Here is a 16,629-nt window from a genome sequence, read left to right on the forward strand (position 1 = left end):
ATCTAAATGGCAAACTCAGCCTGGAGTGTGCTTATGTGTATGTGTATTTATGTGTATATATGTGTGCCAAACTTAACTGCCAAGTTCTGCTCATTAGTCAAATGCTGTCAAAGGAGACATTCTGCTTATGCACACCCACGGTCTCTCTCGCTCACAATTCTATTTCTTGGTCTCCCTGTGTGCAGATATTGTTCAATTGCTCCAGATAGATTGTCCTCTTTTTCTGTACAGGATGCGTCAGCAGAAAGGTAGAACACAGGACGCTTTGGTGTGTGTAGGAGAGAGATGCTGAAGAAGCATTTTTATCCAGAAATGACTGTCATGTGAAGGAGTTATGCTCGCAATATACTCACTATAGTTTTCTGGGAAAAAAAGCTACAGTATGTTACACACAAATCTGTGCACTAAGGCGGATGTACATACACACATTCACACAGGCAGCACAGTGAACTGCCTTCCTGCCACGGGGTTTAACGAGTGGGCAGAGATGGAGTGAGCTTTCATGCTGCATCATGAACGCCGTCCTAGTTTTAAATGCTTTCATCACTCACATTGATTTAAACGCCGGCGCACGCCAGCACACACACACACACATGAACACACCTACATAGACTTTGCATGTCATCTTATAGTAATCTCATGTGTATGAAGTTGAAGTATTGTGGCATGATGGCAATAAAAGTAACTCAGCGCTGGGTTTTATAAAGCATACAGAACCCACGAGAGCTGTAAGGGCTAATATGACTCCATTTCTTTCCTCGCCTTTCCAACTGTGTCGCTTTCTCTCCCTTTCAGTGCTTTCCTCCCTTCAACCTCTCTTAGCTTTACTACCTATTCCCCCATCTGCATCCATATTATACTCCTATCCCATCTCTTTTTACCAATATCTTATGCCTATAGGCCCTTACTCTTTTTTTCATTCAAGACTCAAAACTCTTGTTCATTTTTTGCCTTTATTGCATAGTTGGCAGAGAAGTGTCAGACAGGAACCAAGAGAAGAGAGATGGGAACGACATGCAACAAAGGTCCCTGGTTGGAATCGAACCAGGGACACTGCAGTTATGTGGCAAGCACAGCAAACAGTCAGCTACCAGGGTGGTCCTTTTTGACTAACCATCACATTCCTTTTGTCCTTGCCTGTTTCTGTCTCTGTCCCTGTCTTCTCTTCCACCTGTTCATGTATTTATGCCTAAATCTCTGTCTTTGTCATTGTGTTTTATTCAATCTGTAGATCCTTACCCAGGAGGACTGGAATGTGGTGTTGTATAACGGCATGGCCTCCACCTCTCCATGGGCGGCTCTCTACTTTGTTGCTCTCATGACATTTGGCAACTATGTACTCTTCAATTTGCTAGTGGCCATCTTGGTTGAGGGCTTCCAGGCTGAGGTGAGAATGACGTGTTGGTTTTTGCTTGATTCAATGTCTTTTGGTTTAATGAAACACACCATTATTTTTCAATATGCAAATTTAAAGCTCTGAGAGTTTTTGCTTTAATTTATTATATTATTTATTTTTGGAAATAGGTGTATTTTGAGATATAGGGCTCTATTTTTGTGTGGCATACCATACAAAAATTTCCTTCAGTTTCTCCCATTTTGACTTTGGTTTTTTGGTATTTTGGAGAAGAAATAAAACTGGAAATTCAGTTGCACACTTCAATTCTGCTGTCAAGATGCACAACATATTGCACTGTCCTCTGCTCACCAGCTACGATCAGGTCAACACTGCATATTTTGCGCTAGTTGTCTGTGCTATTATCATCACTTTCATCTATAAAGGGTACCTCATAGACTTTTTATGAATCCCTTCTGTGTTTCTTGAACTATCAGTATATATTCTGCGCACAGTATTGACAATTGCACAGAAAAATAGGTTTATTACGATTGTAGCACTTATGCCAGAACAGCAGAGTAAAGAATAATGTCTGATTCTCAACAGCCTCTCTCATCCGTAGCCGTGTGCTGTATAAGGGCCTTGTCTTGCTATTAATTAATTCCCAACAGAGCCATTTAGGGGCTGCAGGTCTGGACTCTCAATTACCAAACTGTCAGGTCATGTAAGGGATCACTGCTTCTAAAGATTATAACCAGTCCCTACCTCACCTGCTGATAATATCGATTATCAATTCATCCTCATCCAATCCTGTTATCATGTGTGCTGCAGGTGCACAGTGCGCCTCCAGCCAAAAAAACCCCCCAAAAATGCAGCACACTTCACTGTTCTTGCACTCTTTGCCATGATCCCGAAAATTCATCCTTGTAATCTTCTACATGATGGTAAACTCAGGGAAATGGGAAAGAAAAACAACAATAAAAAGAAAGTCATTTCCAGTAATGTGTGTGTTGTAGGGTGATGCTAATCGGTCAGAGTCAGATGATGAGAAGAAATCGGACAACTTTGAGGAGGACGAGAAGGTAGAACAGCTCAGAGACACCGGTAGGTTAAATGAGAGAGAATACATTCAAGTGTGCTGTTTTTTTTCCTGATCTTTCCTGACTGACCAATTAAAAATAATGACAAAATAACCGTAAAAAGGTTGATGATGGAAATGATAATGATAATAATAACATTATCCTCCTCCTCCTCCTCCTCCATAGAGCTAAAGATGTACTCTCTGATGATGACAGCCAACGGTCATGTCGACCCTCGTGGCTCGATGGCTCCTCCCATAATCATGCGCACGGCAGCCACACCTATGCCCACTCCTAAGAGCTCTCTGGGACCTGAGTCCATCCTTGGGGATGAGCTCATGTACAGAGAGGGGACGCCTCGATATGGTGAAGTTGGACTGGGGTTTTCCGAAGCAGGAATTAGTCATGCAGAGTCTCGCCGTGGAAGCTCCACCTCTATGGATCCCTCAGCCTATGACCAGCGTTCTCTGGTGAGTCATATCAAACTCTTCATGGAAAAATGGACTCTAAAACTGTTTATTGGTCCATTCATCACTTGGAATTTAGTCATTTATAAATATAGGTGCTATATACTGTGTATAGTATTTGAAGAGAGTCATATATACATAATCGTGTATATATACAGTTTGATGTGTCACATCCCAAAATGAACCTCTGTTCCTTAGGGGGAGAGGAACAAGGCACAACACATATAAGATATCATGCTTCTGCATGGCCTGACTGAAGACAGCTTTATACTTAAAAAGTTAGATGACCACAGTCATCAAACAATAGCCACTCCCCAGCAAGTCCAGCTTTTAACTCGTTTCAGGAGTCAGAAGTTATAGATAATAATATCCCTTTCTTATTGTTGAATCAGGACTACACATAAACTATGTGAAGGACACACATACAAACCATTGGAAATTGCCATGGCAAGCCCTGACAAATGAGACGAACTTCATACAGCATGTAAAGATCTAATGGTCCTAGATGGACAGCCTCTCAAGAAGAACGAACGGAGAACACAAGAAAAACAATAGTATAGGTCTAAAACTAAGGCCGTAAAGAACAACCTACAGTTACGTTTACGGCATCAAACGGCTGTAGTAATTATGACCCAGGGAAGTGACACAGTTCAGACGACATCAACAGAAGATGACTTGATAAAGTTATTTTGCTTTTTTAGGAGGAGGTGGGTTGGCTGGATTGTTAGATAGTTAGATGGCAAAAAGTGGAATCTGCTGAAGGAAACCACAGTTCGCTTCCTGTTTCCAACCGCAAGTCGGAACATTTTTTAAAAAACTGTAATGTCATTGTGTTTACTGTTGCCATGACGAAAAAGGTTGCATAACTTTAAGGAACTATAAACCATGATCATTTTAACTCAAACTATGATCTTTCCCTAACCCTAACCAAGTGGTTTTTGTGCCTAAACCTAACCAGACCTTAACCACAGCATTGTCACACCAGAAAACATCATTATTTTCTAACCGTGATTTGTAGCGGTTTTGGAAAGCAGCATATTACGCTCCTATGGGTTGTTCTGGAGTGCATTACTATGGCCGCGAGATGGTGTAAACATAACTATAGTTCGTTTTTTGCCGGCTGAATTTTAAATCTATACTGTCATTTTGTTTTGTTTTGTTTTTTAATTTATTTATTATCATAATTTTTTTAATTATGAGGATGTGTTGCAAATGGAGCACCACAAAGGGCCTGAGAAACCAGAGACTCAAGTCCCATGAGGTAACACTGGAGTTAATCACAGGCTTTAAATATTTCAGTCCATGAGTGAACCGTTAATTGATCAGAAACACCACCATGAAGGTTGCCTCAATTCCCTTAATTATGCTTGGAAGTGTCCTATTTTTACACAAGGAAAGAATGACTATTTATTGATAATGCCAACAATGGCTCCAAAGAAGGCAGGTTCACTAAACTAATTTTTTAAGCTCCAAATATGTCCGATAGCAGGGCGCTGTGAAACAGTGTCAATTATTTTTTCCTCAAGGAAGTGGATCTGGAAATATGAGGAGACAGTAATTACCTGGTGCTAGCTCAGGGGGAAGGAAAAATCCTGTGAAGCTAAGTTATTTAATAAAATGTGATGTAGGACATGACTGTGGAAAATGCAGCGATCAGCCACAGCAATTGTTGCCTCTGCCTTGTCTGCCATTAACTGCTTACTGGACATTATGGAATTCATATGGGAAATATATAGAAAGAAGCTGATAATAGCTGATAATACTTATTATTGTTATTCACATTTTGTCAACAACATTTCATGAATTATCAATGAGATTAACAAAAATTCACCACCAGAGTTGTAGTGGAGATTTTTTATTTAGGTCTGTGGCCAATGAAAAAGACAACTGGCCATTTAGCTAGCATGGTTTGGGTCCACTTGTCCCCTTAGAGGGAAGCGTCACTGCAAATCAATACAAAGTTGTTTGAGTGATAAACTTTATCCTATGATGAAACATTTCTATCCTGATGGGAGTGGTCTCTTCCGGGATGACAATGCCCCAACTCACAGGGCACGAGGGGTAACTGAATGGCTCGATGAGTATGAAAATGATGTGAATCATATGCTATGGCCTTCACAGTCACCACATCTCAACCCAATTGAACACCTAGGGGAGATTTTGGACTGACGTGTTAGACAGCGCTCTCCACCACCATCATCAAAACACTAAATGAGGGAATATCTTTTTGAAAAATTGACTTTTTTCCCAAACTGGCCTGGTAGTTTTAGAAACTAAGTCTCACACAAACAAACACACACACACTTTCATAGACACACATAATGCTTACCCCTATCTGCTGTCCCTCTCCAGAGCCACTCCAGTCCCGGGCGGCGCTCCCCTCTTCCTCCCCGTGGGTCTGGCAGCTCATGGGGAAGCCGTCGCTCCAGCTGGAACAGCCTAGGAAGAGCGCCGAGCCTCAAAAGGCGAGACACCAGCGGGGAGAGGGAGAGCCTATTGTCCGGGGAGGGAGGAGAGGAAGAAGATGGCGGGGAAGACAAGGGGGAGGCTGGGGGAAACAACAGACTACGGCCAGGGTCCTTGGAGCTGCTGCAGGCATCTACTCTCTGCCCTTCCATAATAGCAGAGTATGGGGACTGCAACGGCAGGACCCTGACCTACGATCCCAACCTGAACTCAGACCCTAAGGAAGACTCCTCACCTGAGGATGACTTGGACGATGATGTAAGTTACCTTGAGTCATAGCTTTCAAAATGTTTTTTGAAAAACCTACAGCGAGGTCTTCTAGCGTTTTTTTAAAGGTCCCTGGCCTGATGTCATCCCAGCAAGTATCATCAACCTTTTATTTACACAGAGCTTTTACAATAACACACACAAGACTGAGCAGAATTGTGAAGCTATTATGTAAATTTTTAATCTCTCAATCTGCCCTCCCTGACTTTGTTTGCTCACTTTATTTCAGTTTTTCTCTACCTTCCTCTGTTTATCCTTTCCCCCTTTGTCTTCTTTGTCCTTTGTCCCATGCTTACTTTGAGATATTATAGTGTGCGCGTATGTTTTGTGTTCACACGGTGACGCCTGCAGGGACACCAGTTGTCATGCTGTCATTGATTGGCTTGAGCGGTAATTGTTTTCTCAGCGGGTACAAGCTAATTTGTGTATGTACAGTCAATGTGTGTGTGTGTGTGAACCAGAGAAGGGTGAACTCCCCTGGTGGATTTGGATGACCTCTGTGATGACAGTGTTGATGGTTTTATTTCCTGCAAATTGAGTTTATAAAGGCATGAAATCCACTGACACAAAAGGCCTCTCCCCGGACACACTGAATATGGGAGGATTAATACAGACCCCCTGCCACTGTATGCATGTATGGGTATGTGTTTGCATGTGCACACGCAGGAGTATGCATCAGTGTGTGTGCGTAGTGTGCCAGCTGAGACGTGTGTATTTACATGTGCTTCTCTGTGTGTGTCTATGTCAGGGATTACAGATTTTAGCTCCAAGGATATCTGAGCAGCAGGCTCTTTTCATCCAGTTTACACACACTCATGCTAAAGGACACACCCAGATGCACACACACACACACACACACACACACACACAAGCGGCAGTCTGCCAAATAAGTGGTGTCTTAGATGCCTGACTTTGGGCTGTTTTTAATTAGAATCCTGAAGTACAGAAGCTGTGCACCTAAGCTTTCTTCTGTTTATTTTATTAGAAACTTTAATGAGTTTCACAACACTTTCTATCGAGCATGTTGTGGACTTGCTAAGTTGTGAGTTATGGTCCAATTATCCTCATCTCTACTTTGCAAGAAAACACTTGTTTATGGTGTCCCCATAGATTTACAATGTGAAAGGGCTAACATCAGCAACACTGGAGACTGTTTATACTGCTTACTGTTTTTAATGCACAGTGTGGTTTGTACAATCCTCAAAAATACAGCTACTGATGCTGCAAAACAGACCCTCTGTTCTTTGACAATGAAGTTATACAACATGCCTTTAAATAATATCTGAAGAATTGTATTGTTTATTGGATCAGTAGAGGCTCCTCAGAAAGGTAGGGAAACGCTCTCTCTACAGATGATGATTTAATATTGTGTATGTAATATCCAAGCAGGTCTTCGACAAGATTTTAACAAGCACAGTACATACAAAATACTATCAGCTATATGTTTTGGCTCTTGTAGCTGTTTTAACTGTTGTGGCTACAAGTGCATGAAAAAGGAATACTGACATTTTTAATACTGAAATTGACTTTGTAGATTATAAATTATAGTTTAGTTCAGGCAGTCATCTTTGGACAGAATTAAAAGCGATTTCCCCATCAACAGACCTGCTACTAATACCATAGACAATCTCGCCATTATAAATATAAGGCATTCGTTTGTCCGACCAAGGGGGAAAAAACTTACGTCATTGTTTTTGGCTTTGAGGGGATATGATTTGTGGCAGGCCTCTTTGCATGCTGCTTCTTTTTTTTTTCAGCTGTTGATCTCAGTGTGGATAATGAAGGTGTTGACAGCACTGATATGACAGTGATGATTGTGGCTTTAGTGTTGATGGTAATAATAGTAATAATGAAAAAAAAGTTACGCCTGCACACTGACTCCAAGCCATGAAATATATTCAAATAGATAATCTTTCCAACCAAGTCGGATTTTTGTTTCGTCAGGTCAAAATGTTTAAAAAATTGTTACCACATCTGTGTATAGCCTTGAACCTATGTGATGTGCGCATATAATTACACCTCCTCAATAAAAGTAATGATTTCACTGTTGACGGTAAATGTATTGATTATATTATGTAATGCTGAATTACAATTAAAGTGTTACTTTATTGTTGCTGGTGCTTATTTTGTTACAGAGTTCTATTTGCTACTGGATCAAGAAAGAGCTCCGTAACATGAAGCCCCGCTGGTGCAAAGAGCATGAAGACTGGACGCTGTACTTGTTCTCTCCAGAGAGCCTGTGAGTCTCTCACACACACACACACATATTTTATTTTCTTTTTTCTCTTTCCTCTCCTTGCTTCTGGTTTCTTTATTCAATTATCTTGGCTCCTTTCTCTCATTTTTCTTCTCCTTTTCTGCTTTTCTCTACTGCTAATTGTCTGGTCGATAGCTTTAACTGACCATTTCATAGATGACTGAGCACACGCTCATCTTCTAACATAATTCTGTCATCTGTGTGTTTAGATTCCGTGTGTGGTGCCAAAGTGTGATCTCCCACAAAATATTCGACCACGTGGTTCTGGTTTTCATCTTCCTTAACTGCATCACCATTGCTCTGGAAAGACCTGATATACAGCCTCACAGCACGGTGAGACACATACACACACACACACGCAGACAACCTACAATTACAAGGTGTCTGCATGCATTCCAGCTGTGTTTTTCAGTCATCCTTTTCCTTATTAACTAACGTGGAACGGTTTATGCTTTAGTCACGTAACTGGCGAATCAAGTAAATCACTAAAAGAAAAAAGTCCAAAAATAAATATGGCATTTTAAAATTGAGTTATTTACAGGTAAAAATACAACTTTAAACAGCTGTCAACAGCCAAGCTTTCAAGTGAATAACTGCTTATGTCTGTGTTTTAAGGCTCACAAGCTTCTAACATAATTCTGTCATCTGTGACACCGTGTGTTTTGACGCCTAGACAGATTATTCTGTCTGTTCAGAAAACTCCATTACATTAAAGTGACTGCAGACCTCTGGGGCTGATTAAGTATGTAGACACACTGTAAACAGACGGATAGAAACTCACTAGCCAAGCAACATCAAGGCTTAAAACTATCCACACTACTCTACTTAAAAACAGCCTCACAGGTTAAAACAACAGCTGGTGTTTGCTCCATTCAAAGAGAACATGTACTGTGGTGAATACAAAATATCAAGCCCTTAAATATAAAACACCTCCCCCTTTCCAAATGTCTAGGAAAAAAAAAAGCATAATGTCATATTCACGCCAACATGGTATATGTGTGGTAAAAATGAATCTCACTCTTCTCATTTAGGAGCGAGTGTTCCTGAGTGTGTCCAATTATGTTTTCACTGTGATCTTCCTGGCAGAGATGACCATAAAGGTAAACATCACAGTTTTTATTGTGGTTGAGTTTATATTTTACAGTTTCTATAGCATTTTTAGATTTGGCTTACGATATCCAGCATTTTTTCAAGATGCAGTTTGTAGTATGTGCTAAGTAAATGTTTCAAACTAATATTTTAATTCTGGATCAGTAATTCAGTAGTTATAAGTTTGATTTACCATTGAAGTCATGGTTTAGTAATCCCTTAATGTTTTCAGCTCCGATCACTCGTTTTGTGCTTTAACACCAGGTTGTAGCTCTGGGTTTCTGCTTTGGGAAGCAGACCTACCTCCAGTCCAGCTGGAACGTTCTGGATGGTTTGTTGGTGTTTGTGTCTCTGGTCGACATTCTGGTCTCTCTGGCCTATACTGGTGGAAACAGGATCCTGGGCATCCTCAGAGTCCTACGACTGCTACGAACGCTACGCCCACTGAGGTACATGGCGTATATGTGTATATGTGTGTGTGTGTCTTATGTTATATTTCTGTCAACTGTATTTCTTTTGTTTGTATTACTAACATAATGTTTGTGTTTATGTTTGTGTGTTCCAGGGTGATCAGTCGAGCCCCGGGACTAAAGCTAGTTGTGGAGACTCTAATCACCTCGCTTAGACCCATCGGAAACATCGTCTTGATCTGCTGCGCCTTCTTCATTGTCTTTGGCATCTTGGGGGTGCAGGTATTTTGCAAGTCACAGTCTCGCAACTCGTCCAAGACCTTGTTTACACTTGATTTTAAAATGCATCATGGGCAATCAGATCTCACTGACAGCGGTAAATACAAATGTAAACCAAGATGCATTGTGATGTGATCACTCAAACCACTTGCCAAGGTGGTACGGGACACATTTGACTACATATCCTTTGTAGCGTAAACGCTAATTCATTACAATGCGTCCCCAATTTCAGATTGAGACTTCTCCTTTGAGTGAGACTTGGTTAGGCACAATAACAAATAGAACAGATCAAGCGAAAGGAAAAGAAAAACATCTTATTTCTCTGTAGTGTGCTTTCCATAATGTTGTCAGACTTATAAAAACAATCTGAGCCTGTCAGCGGGCCTACATTGACGGGTCGCTATTGCCCCATAGGATTACATTGCAGCTCATTTCACAGCTGCCAGCTGCAGCGCTCTCACTCAATACCGGATCAATTTCAAAAATTGTTGTCCCCATTAGTCACTTTGACACAAAAAGATGGGAAAATAACAAAGTTTCTCTTTAAATGTCAGTCTTGATTGGCAGCTGCATGTGAATGTGGCTTTTAGGGGGGATTGAAAATGTCTTGAATATCCAACAGACAATAAGCTTTTGTTCCTTAACAGTGTGAGTTTTGAAAGAATGACAATTAGGTTAAGTGTGAAAAGGGACAACATGACCCTCAGGCCAGCTTTTAGCCGAGCACTCAGGAAAAACCTCTGATAAGAATGTGCTCTATGAAATGTCCTTTTATTCTTGGCATTAATAGTTGGATGTTTAAAAAGCCACAAGCTCTGGTGCAATTGAGATAATGTGTAAATGGCAGCCAAACAGCCCTGCAGCCCTCACTCTGTTTTCTCTCTGTCTTGCTCGCTAGCTGTTCAAAGGGAAGTTCTACCACTGTGAAGGTCTGGACACGAAAAATATCACCAACAAGTCGGACTGTTTGCAAGCCAACTACCGCTGGATACGGAGGAAGTACAACTTTGACAACCTGGTTCAGGTAAGGACTCATGGACTGAGGGAAGAAGAAAGAAGATCAGTGTTCAGGCCGAAAATAAAATGAATGAACTAAAAGCTATGGATAAAAAGTAATTAATAACTAATTCAACAGAAAATAAAATACAGTACAGTGGGTGTATTTGTGTTTTTCTCTACATAGAGCTGATATTTAACATAGTTGCCGGCCTGAACAATCATATTGTCCCACTTGTAAGATATTTTACGGAGTGCGGACGTCTCACACTCAAGCAGTAGATACTTAAATTACACATTAACAAACGAGGATGGCGGTTTAAATAACTCAATTTAAGAATGTGATTATTTTTTATAGATTTATTTAATGTCCGTGACAATATATCTAAAAGATTATAATATGGTATACCTGTCTACCTTGTTTTATTGGAAATACTCCTTATCCTCAAAAAAAAACATCATGGATAGCCATCATTTATTACAGGGAGAGAGAAATGTTAGCATTGCACATGATCTAATATTTATTGTTGTTTCCAACTGAAATGAATATTAATACTGTAACAAAATGCTGGTGATAGTAATGTTATGACAGAGGAAATCCCTGTGTGTTGACTTACATTTCTGTCTTTCCCATTCAGGCTCTGATGTCTTTGTTTGTGCTGTCCTGTAAGGATGGCTGGGTAAACATTATGTATGATGGCCTGGATGCAGTGGGAGTGGACCAACAGGTAATGATGTGAGGGGTGTGCCGAAGTGTTCTGCAGGATTGGGATGATTGACATTTGCTAATGGCTCGGTATCAGCTACATAAAGCCTGAAGATCACACTGACACTCCCCTCTGATGTTACACAAAACACTGTATGACACTCTACTGTATATAATAATGTAGGAAACCATTTTCAAAAAGCTGTCATTCATGCTCCTAACTTTATTGTAGTTGCATGCACACTGCAGTTGTATTATGTGTGAAATAATAATTTAATGATATGTTTCTTTGCCCTGTAATGTGCATGCTGGAGAACAGTGGTGCTGTAATCCCCACTCGAAAAAATGACATGCGCAAATAATAAATACGCTGAAAAAGATAGAAAAAAGACATAGAGACAAAATAAGTCGTGTTAAATGGCGGTGGTGTAGTAAGAACAGATTCGAAGTAAAAGCTAGGCTTAAAAGGTGAGATTATAGCAGGTGCTTCAAAGCTTCAATTGATGTTGCTGTCCTCAGATCTAGGACTGCCTGTGGTGTAATGTGCTGAAAGAGTGTAGTCTCACACACCTCAGTTATAATTTCAGCAATGTGATACGATGATAGACTAGAAACCAAAGGATTGTCGATGTAAAATACTGTGCTTTAGAGACCATTGAAACACTTCTCTTCTCTTCTCTTCTCTTCTCTTCTCTTCTCTTCTCTCCTCTTCTCTTCTCTTCTCTTCTCTTCTCTTCTCTTCTCTTCTCTTCTCTCCTCTCCTCTCCTCTCCTCTCCTCTCAGCCTGTGAGGAACCACAACCCCTGGATGCTGCTCTACTTCATCTCCTTCCTGCTCATCGTCAGCTTCTTCGTCCTCAACATGTTTGTCGGCGTGGTGGTGGAGAACTTCCACAAGTGCCGGCAGGACCAGGAGGAGGAGGAGGCCCGCTTACGGGAAGAGAAGAGGCTCAAAATGATAGAGAAAAAGCGCAGGAGTAAGGAGAATGAAGGGGCTGGTCGGTAGTCTATCTTTCTGAGCACTGCCTGCTTTCAGAGCCTGAAAAAAAGAGAGAATGACAGAGAGATGATAAAGGGAAATATTATCAGACTTAAAATGTATAAAAAGAGGGAGAGTTAGACAGACTGGCTAGCTCACGCAAACAGTGATTGATCAATGACAGACGGCGTGGGCTACGCCACTCTGACGCATGTAACTGCATGACTGCAGCCCACCCTCAACCCTCCCCTAACACTGCATGGAAAACGTTGGAAAACAGGCCAATCTAACCAACCTCTTAATCATACATATGGATTAACTTAAAATTTGTATGCTCACTTTTAAACAATATAACAGACACAGTTGTATTCACAATAGCAACAGTACAGTATTAAGTAGTCTGTATGTAATTTAGTGCTAAAATTATATCTTTTTATACCAAATCCTGTTTTAATCCCATTCCTGATGCAAGTTAGATTTTACTACTGCTGAAGTAAACCTCTGCAGCACCTTCTGCATGTGAAACTAATCAAGGTGGCTGCTTTCCTCAATATGTCTCAGGACATTTTCTTAGTGATAGATTGATAGTTCAGATGTACCTTCCCTCCCTTTGAGTGCATGTACAACCCTGTCCCCGAGGCGTCTCTCGACACGGGTAGGAGGACATTTCCTGTCAACGTGCTTTGACTGGCAGACTCAGAAACATAGCAGACGTTGTGGCTGCTATACCTGCAAATATGTTTGGCGAAAGAGTTTGTAGAAGATGTTAAGTTATTTAGAAAAGAAAGACTATTTGTTACAGTTATTAGAAAATATAAGCACATGCTGACAGAAACATCATAAACACACCACCTATTGCAAAAGCAAGTCCAAATATTGCCGTGCAGGCTTTTATCTGTATTGTGGTAATGTGTCAAGCTGAAAAACACCCAATGCACATCAATTTCATAATTACATGAGAAGGCAGTATATGGTGTGAGCAGAGCGCCGCTGTTTTTATCCTGTTTGTAACATGTCTCACTGGTCTAAAACTGCTAAAACTCCAAATAAATGTAATATCTCCAGATGTCATATATAGATAGTGATGATCATCACATCTGTCTCAGAGAAAAACTCCGAACTCCAGTGTTTGGCCATACAATTTTATTAGTCTAAAAAAAAGTTTTAGACTATTGAGATTTTTCTGAGGGTTTAAATGACTGTAGTTATGCCATTGGAGAGGAAAATGGCTCCAGTGTGTTCAACATCACAGTCACGGTCTAAAAGTTGATTTGGAATTTGAATGGTAAAGCAATGTGGAATAAATAAACACAATATTATATCAAAGGAATACTCAAAGAAATTCATTAATGACCCTGTTTGTGAAAAACTGTGTTGTTGAACCTACCCTGTGTGGCCCCTCTCAATCACAGACATTAACCTTTACATCAAAGGCATGTTAGCATGCACATACTATTTCACCTTGCACATACTGTTTCACCATGGAGGGTGATATATAAACATGCACATACACATACAAATACACTCAAAATCATCAATATGGACATTGTGAGTACACAGTCAAAAAAAAGTCTATGTATGTTAGATATTTCTCAGTTATATTTATTATTTATGATTACAACTACACATAGCCTGTTTATTCTTCAAATGTAGTAAGGTTTCTTTCTATGAAAGATCTATCCACCTACTAAAAAGTTTGTTATCATGTTATTATCATAGTAAAGTGTATTCTATGTATTCAGACTGCCCAATGAAGTCTGAATACACAGACCACAATGGAAGACTAATGTCTCTACCCTGACAAGAATAAAATTATTTTAGAGGCACTGAATCTTGTCAAAATGCTCCCTGCACTCTGAAACTCTGCACTAGTTTGCCATCTTATTCTAAGTCAGAGAAGATTTTATCAATTTCTTTTACTCCAGTATGGAGACAGGTTCCTTTGTGATGGAGCCTAGCACAAATACTGGTAGCGGGGAGAATCATTTAAACGAGCAAAAACACCTTGCAATAACTCTCAAACTGTCTTAGTTACACATGATATCTTGTTGTGTTACCACACATCTTAGAATAAGACATTGTAGTTTTACTGTAGGTAGGGGAATTCCTGGATGCAAATATTGCATTTCTAATGTAGCCTATCTGTGACTCTCATGTCCACTTTTATTCAAACATACCACACAGGCAGTGGTGTGCACCAGATATCTTTGGGGTGAGGGGGAAAATGAAAAAGGGGCACCACCACTGTGAGTAAAGTTACAGTTAGAGGTCACAGCAGATTGGAATTTGATATAACCAGAAGGGCACCTGGGCTGTTCAAGAACCCCTCTGATGTGACATGTGGGCAAAAAATATTGCTTGGAATCCCATAAGGACACATACTGAACATACCCTGGTGAAATAATGACATTTTGAGCAAAAAGGGCAGTGGTGGTCGCCTTCCTTGCCCCTACTCCTCCTTGTGCACACCACTGGACACGTGATATTTTAAATTCAAAGCACATTTACTCACAGTTGTCTCTCTGTGTCTGTCTGTGTTTTGATATCCGTCTCTCTGTATATGTGTGTGTGTGTTCATGTGTGTGTGTGCATGTGTGTTTGTGTGCTCCAGAGGCCAAACAGAGGCCCTACTATGCGGACTACTCTCCCCTGCGTCTGACCATCCACACACTGTGTACCAGCCATTACCTGGACCTCTTCATCACCTTCATCATCTGCATCAATGTTTTCACCATGAGCATTGAGCACTACAATCAGCCGCAGGTAAAGTGTGCACATACACACACAAACATTAGTCAGTATACGTATTTCACCACCATTCACTCAAATGATATGGCTCTCTTTTAAATTTACATTATTCAGTATGTTTATTTTTTATTATTTCCGTCAATTCCAAATTTAGAAAAAAATCTAGTCACTGAGTTGAGATAAATTGTGTGTCTGTATATGTTTGTGTGTGTTTGTGTGTTTCAGTATCTAGAGGAGGTTCTGAAGTACTGTAACTACGTGTTTACCTGCATCTTCGTCATCGAGGCCCTGCTCAAACTTGTGGCATTCGGTATACACAGGTTCTTCAAAGACAGGTAACACAGTGGGATGAATGTAGATGTTATTATGCACCCAATCCTGTAAGTCAAGTCAGCCCAATATCACAAATCACACATTTACCTTAAGGGGGCTTAATAATCTGTCCAACATATGACACCCTCTATCCTTAGACCCTCAGTCGGGATAAGGAAAAACTCCCCAAAAAACTGTCAAAATGTAATAGTTATCAATTATTAACTATGTGTCATTATTTCCTAATTACAATATATGATGATGTGAAATAGTTGCACATGCATAGTTCTTTGGGAAGATAGGCAGCATGACTTCCACTCCTATACTCTTCTTATGTTTACCAGCATCAAGCAATACCACCTATTACTGTAGATATGATAGGATAAACTTTGAGTCAATTTGCAGAGATGTGTGTCAGAGGGCTGTGCATGTAGTCTGTAATACTGATTGGAGTAACAGCAGTCTATGTTGCATTTTTTTTATTTTTTTTTATGTATGTTTAGGTGGAACCAGCTGGATGTAGCTATAGTGGCACTGTCCATCATGGGCATCACCCTGGAGGAGTTGAAAATGAACGCAGCGCTGCCCATCAATCCTACCATCATCAGAATCATGAGAGTACTAAGGATAGCACGAGGTACACGCACACACACACACACACACACACACACACACACACACACACACACACAGACTCTCAAATCTATACTTGGTTTATCGTGTATACAGTTACAAAACACACAGTTAGTCGTAGCTGTGTCAGTTTGTGAGTCATCACTACAGACACAAGCACACATTGTTAACATTAAACCATTATATACTTTGTGGAAAACACTGTTCTGTATTGTTTATTCTTGTATATTCATCAATATGCATCATAGATCATTTTTAGTGCTTGTTTGTGTGTACAACAACTACTGGTTTCAAGAATTAAATGTAAATCTGGGGTGCCTCCCTGCTGTGGCCTTAGTGCTGGTATTTAGTCATGTCAGTATGAATTCTGGAGCAAATGTCTGTGAACAAAGTTGTTGCTGTTTAAAATTGCTCCTGTGTCTCTCTGCAGTACTCAAACTCCTAAAGATGGCCACAGGGATGAGGTCTCTGTTGGATACTGTCATGCAAGCACTGCCACAGGTAAACACACAAACTCTTTTGAGTCTCAAAACAAACAAACAAACACAAAAGATCAGGGCCATGCAGAGACCTTAAGAGGGAAAGCTGCTCAAAGTTAAAAAGAGGCGC

At 40.4% G+C, this 16,629-nt stretch overlaps 1 protein-coding gene across 1 annotated transcript in view; it reads left to right on the forward strand.

Moving 5' to 3' along the window:
- The window catches only part of cacna1ha (calcium channel, voltage-dependent, T type, alpha 1H subunit a), a 62,524-nt gene that overhangs the window by 30,414 nt on the left and 15,481 nt on the right, over positions 1 to 16,629 (forward strand). The window contains exons 14-29 of the mRNA XM_067570151.1: positions 1,232 to 1,387; positions 2,350 to 2,437; positions 2,599 to 2,882; positions 5,232 to 5,603; positions 7,748 to 7,851; positions 8,079 to 8,202; positions 8,901 to 8,969; positions 9,223 to 9,407; positions 9,524 to 9,650; positions 10,546 to 10,671; positions 11,282 to 11,371; positions 12,133 to 12,325; positions 14,939 to 15,090; positions 15,301 to 15,410; positions 15,891 to 16,024; positions 16,451 to 16,521. Coding sequence (XP_067426252.1) covers positions 1,232 to 1,387; positions 2,350 to 2,437; positions 2,599 to 2,882; positions 5,232 to 5,603; positions 7,748 to 7,851; positions 8,079 to 8,202; positions 8,901 to 8,969; positions 9,223 to 9,407; positions 9,524 to 9,650; positions 10,546 to 10,671; positions 11,282 to 11,371; positions 12,133 to 12,325; positions 14,939 to 15,090; positions 15,301 to 15,410; positions 15,891 to 16,024; positions 16,451 to 16,521 — 2,385 coding nt within the window. The remainder of the gene's footprint in view (positions 1 to 1,231; positions 1,388 to 2,349; positions 2,438 to 2,598; positions 2,883 to 5,231; positions 5,604 to 7,747; positions 7,852 to 8,078; positions 8,203 to 8,900; positions 8,970 to 9,222; positions 9,408 to 9,523; positions 9,651 to 10,545; positions 10,672 to 11,281; positions 11,372 to 12,132; positions 12,326 to 14,938; positions 15,091 to 15,300; positions 15,411 to 15,890; positions 16,025 to 16,450; positions 16,522 to 16,629) is intronic.

Source organism: Thunnus thynnus, chromosome 17 (genome assembly GCF_963924715.1).
Source record: "Thunnus thynnus chromosome 17, fThuThy2.1, whole genome shotgun sequence".
Classification (NCBI taxonomy): domain Eukaryota; kingdom Metazoa; phylum Chordata; class Actinopteri; order Scombriformes; family Scombridae; genus Thunnus; species Thunnus thynnus.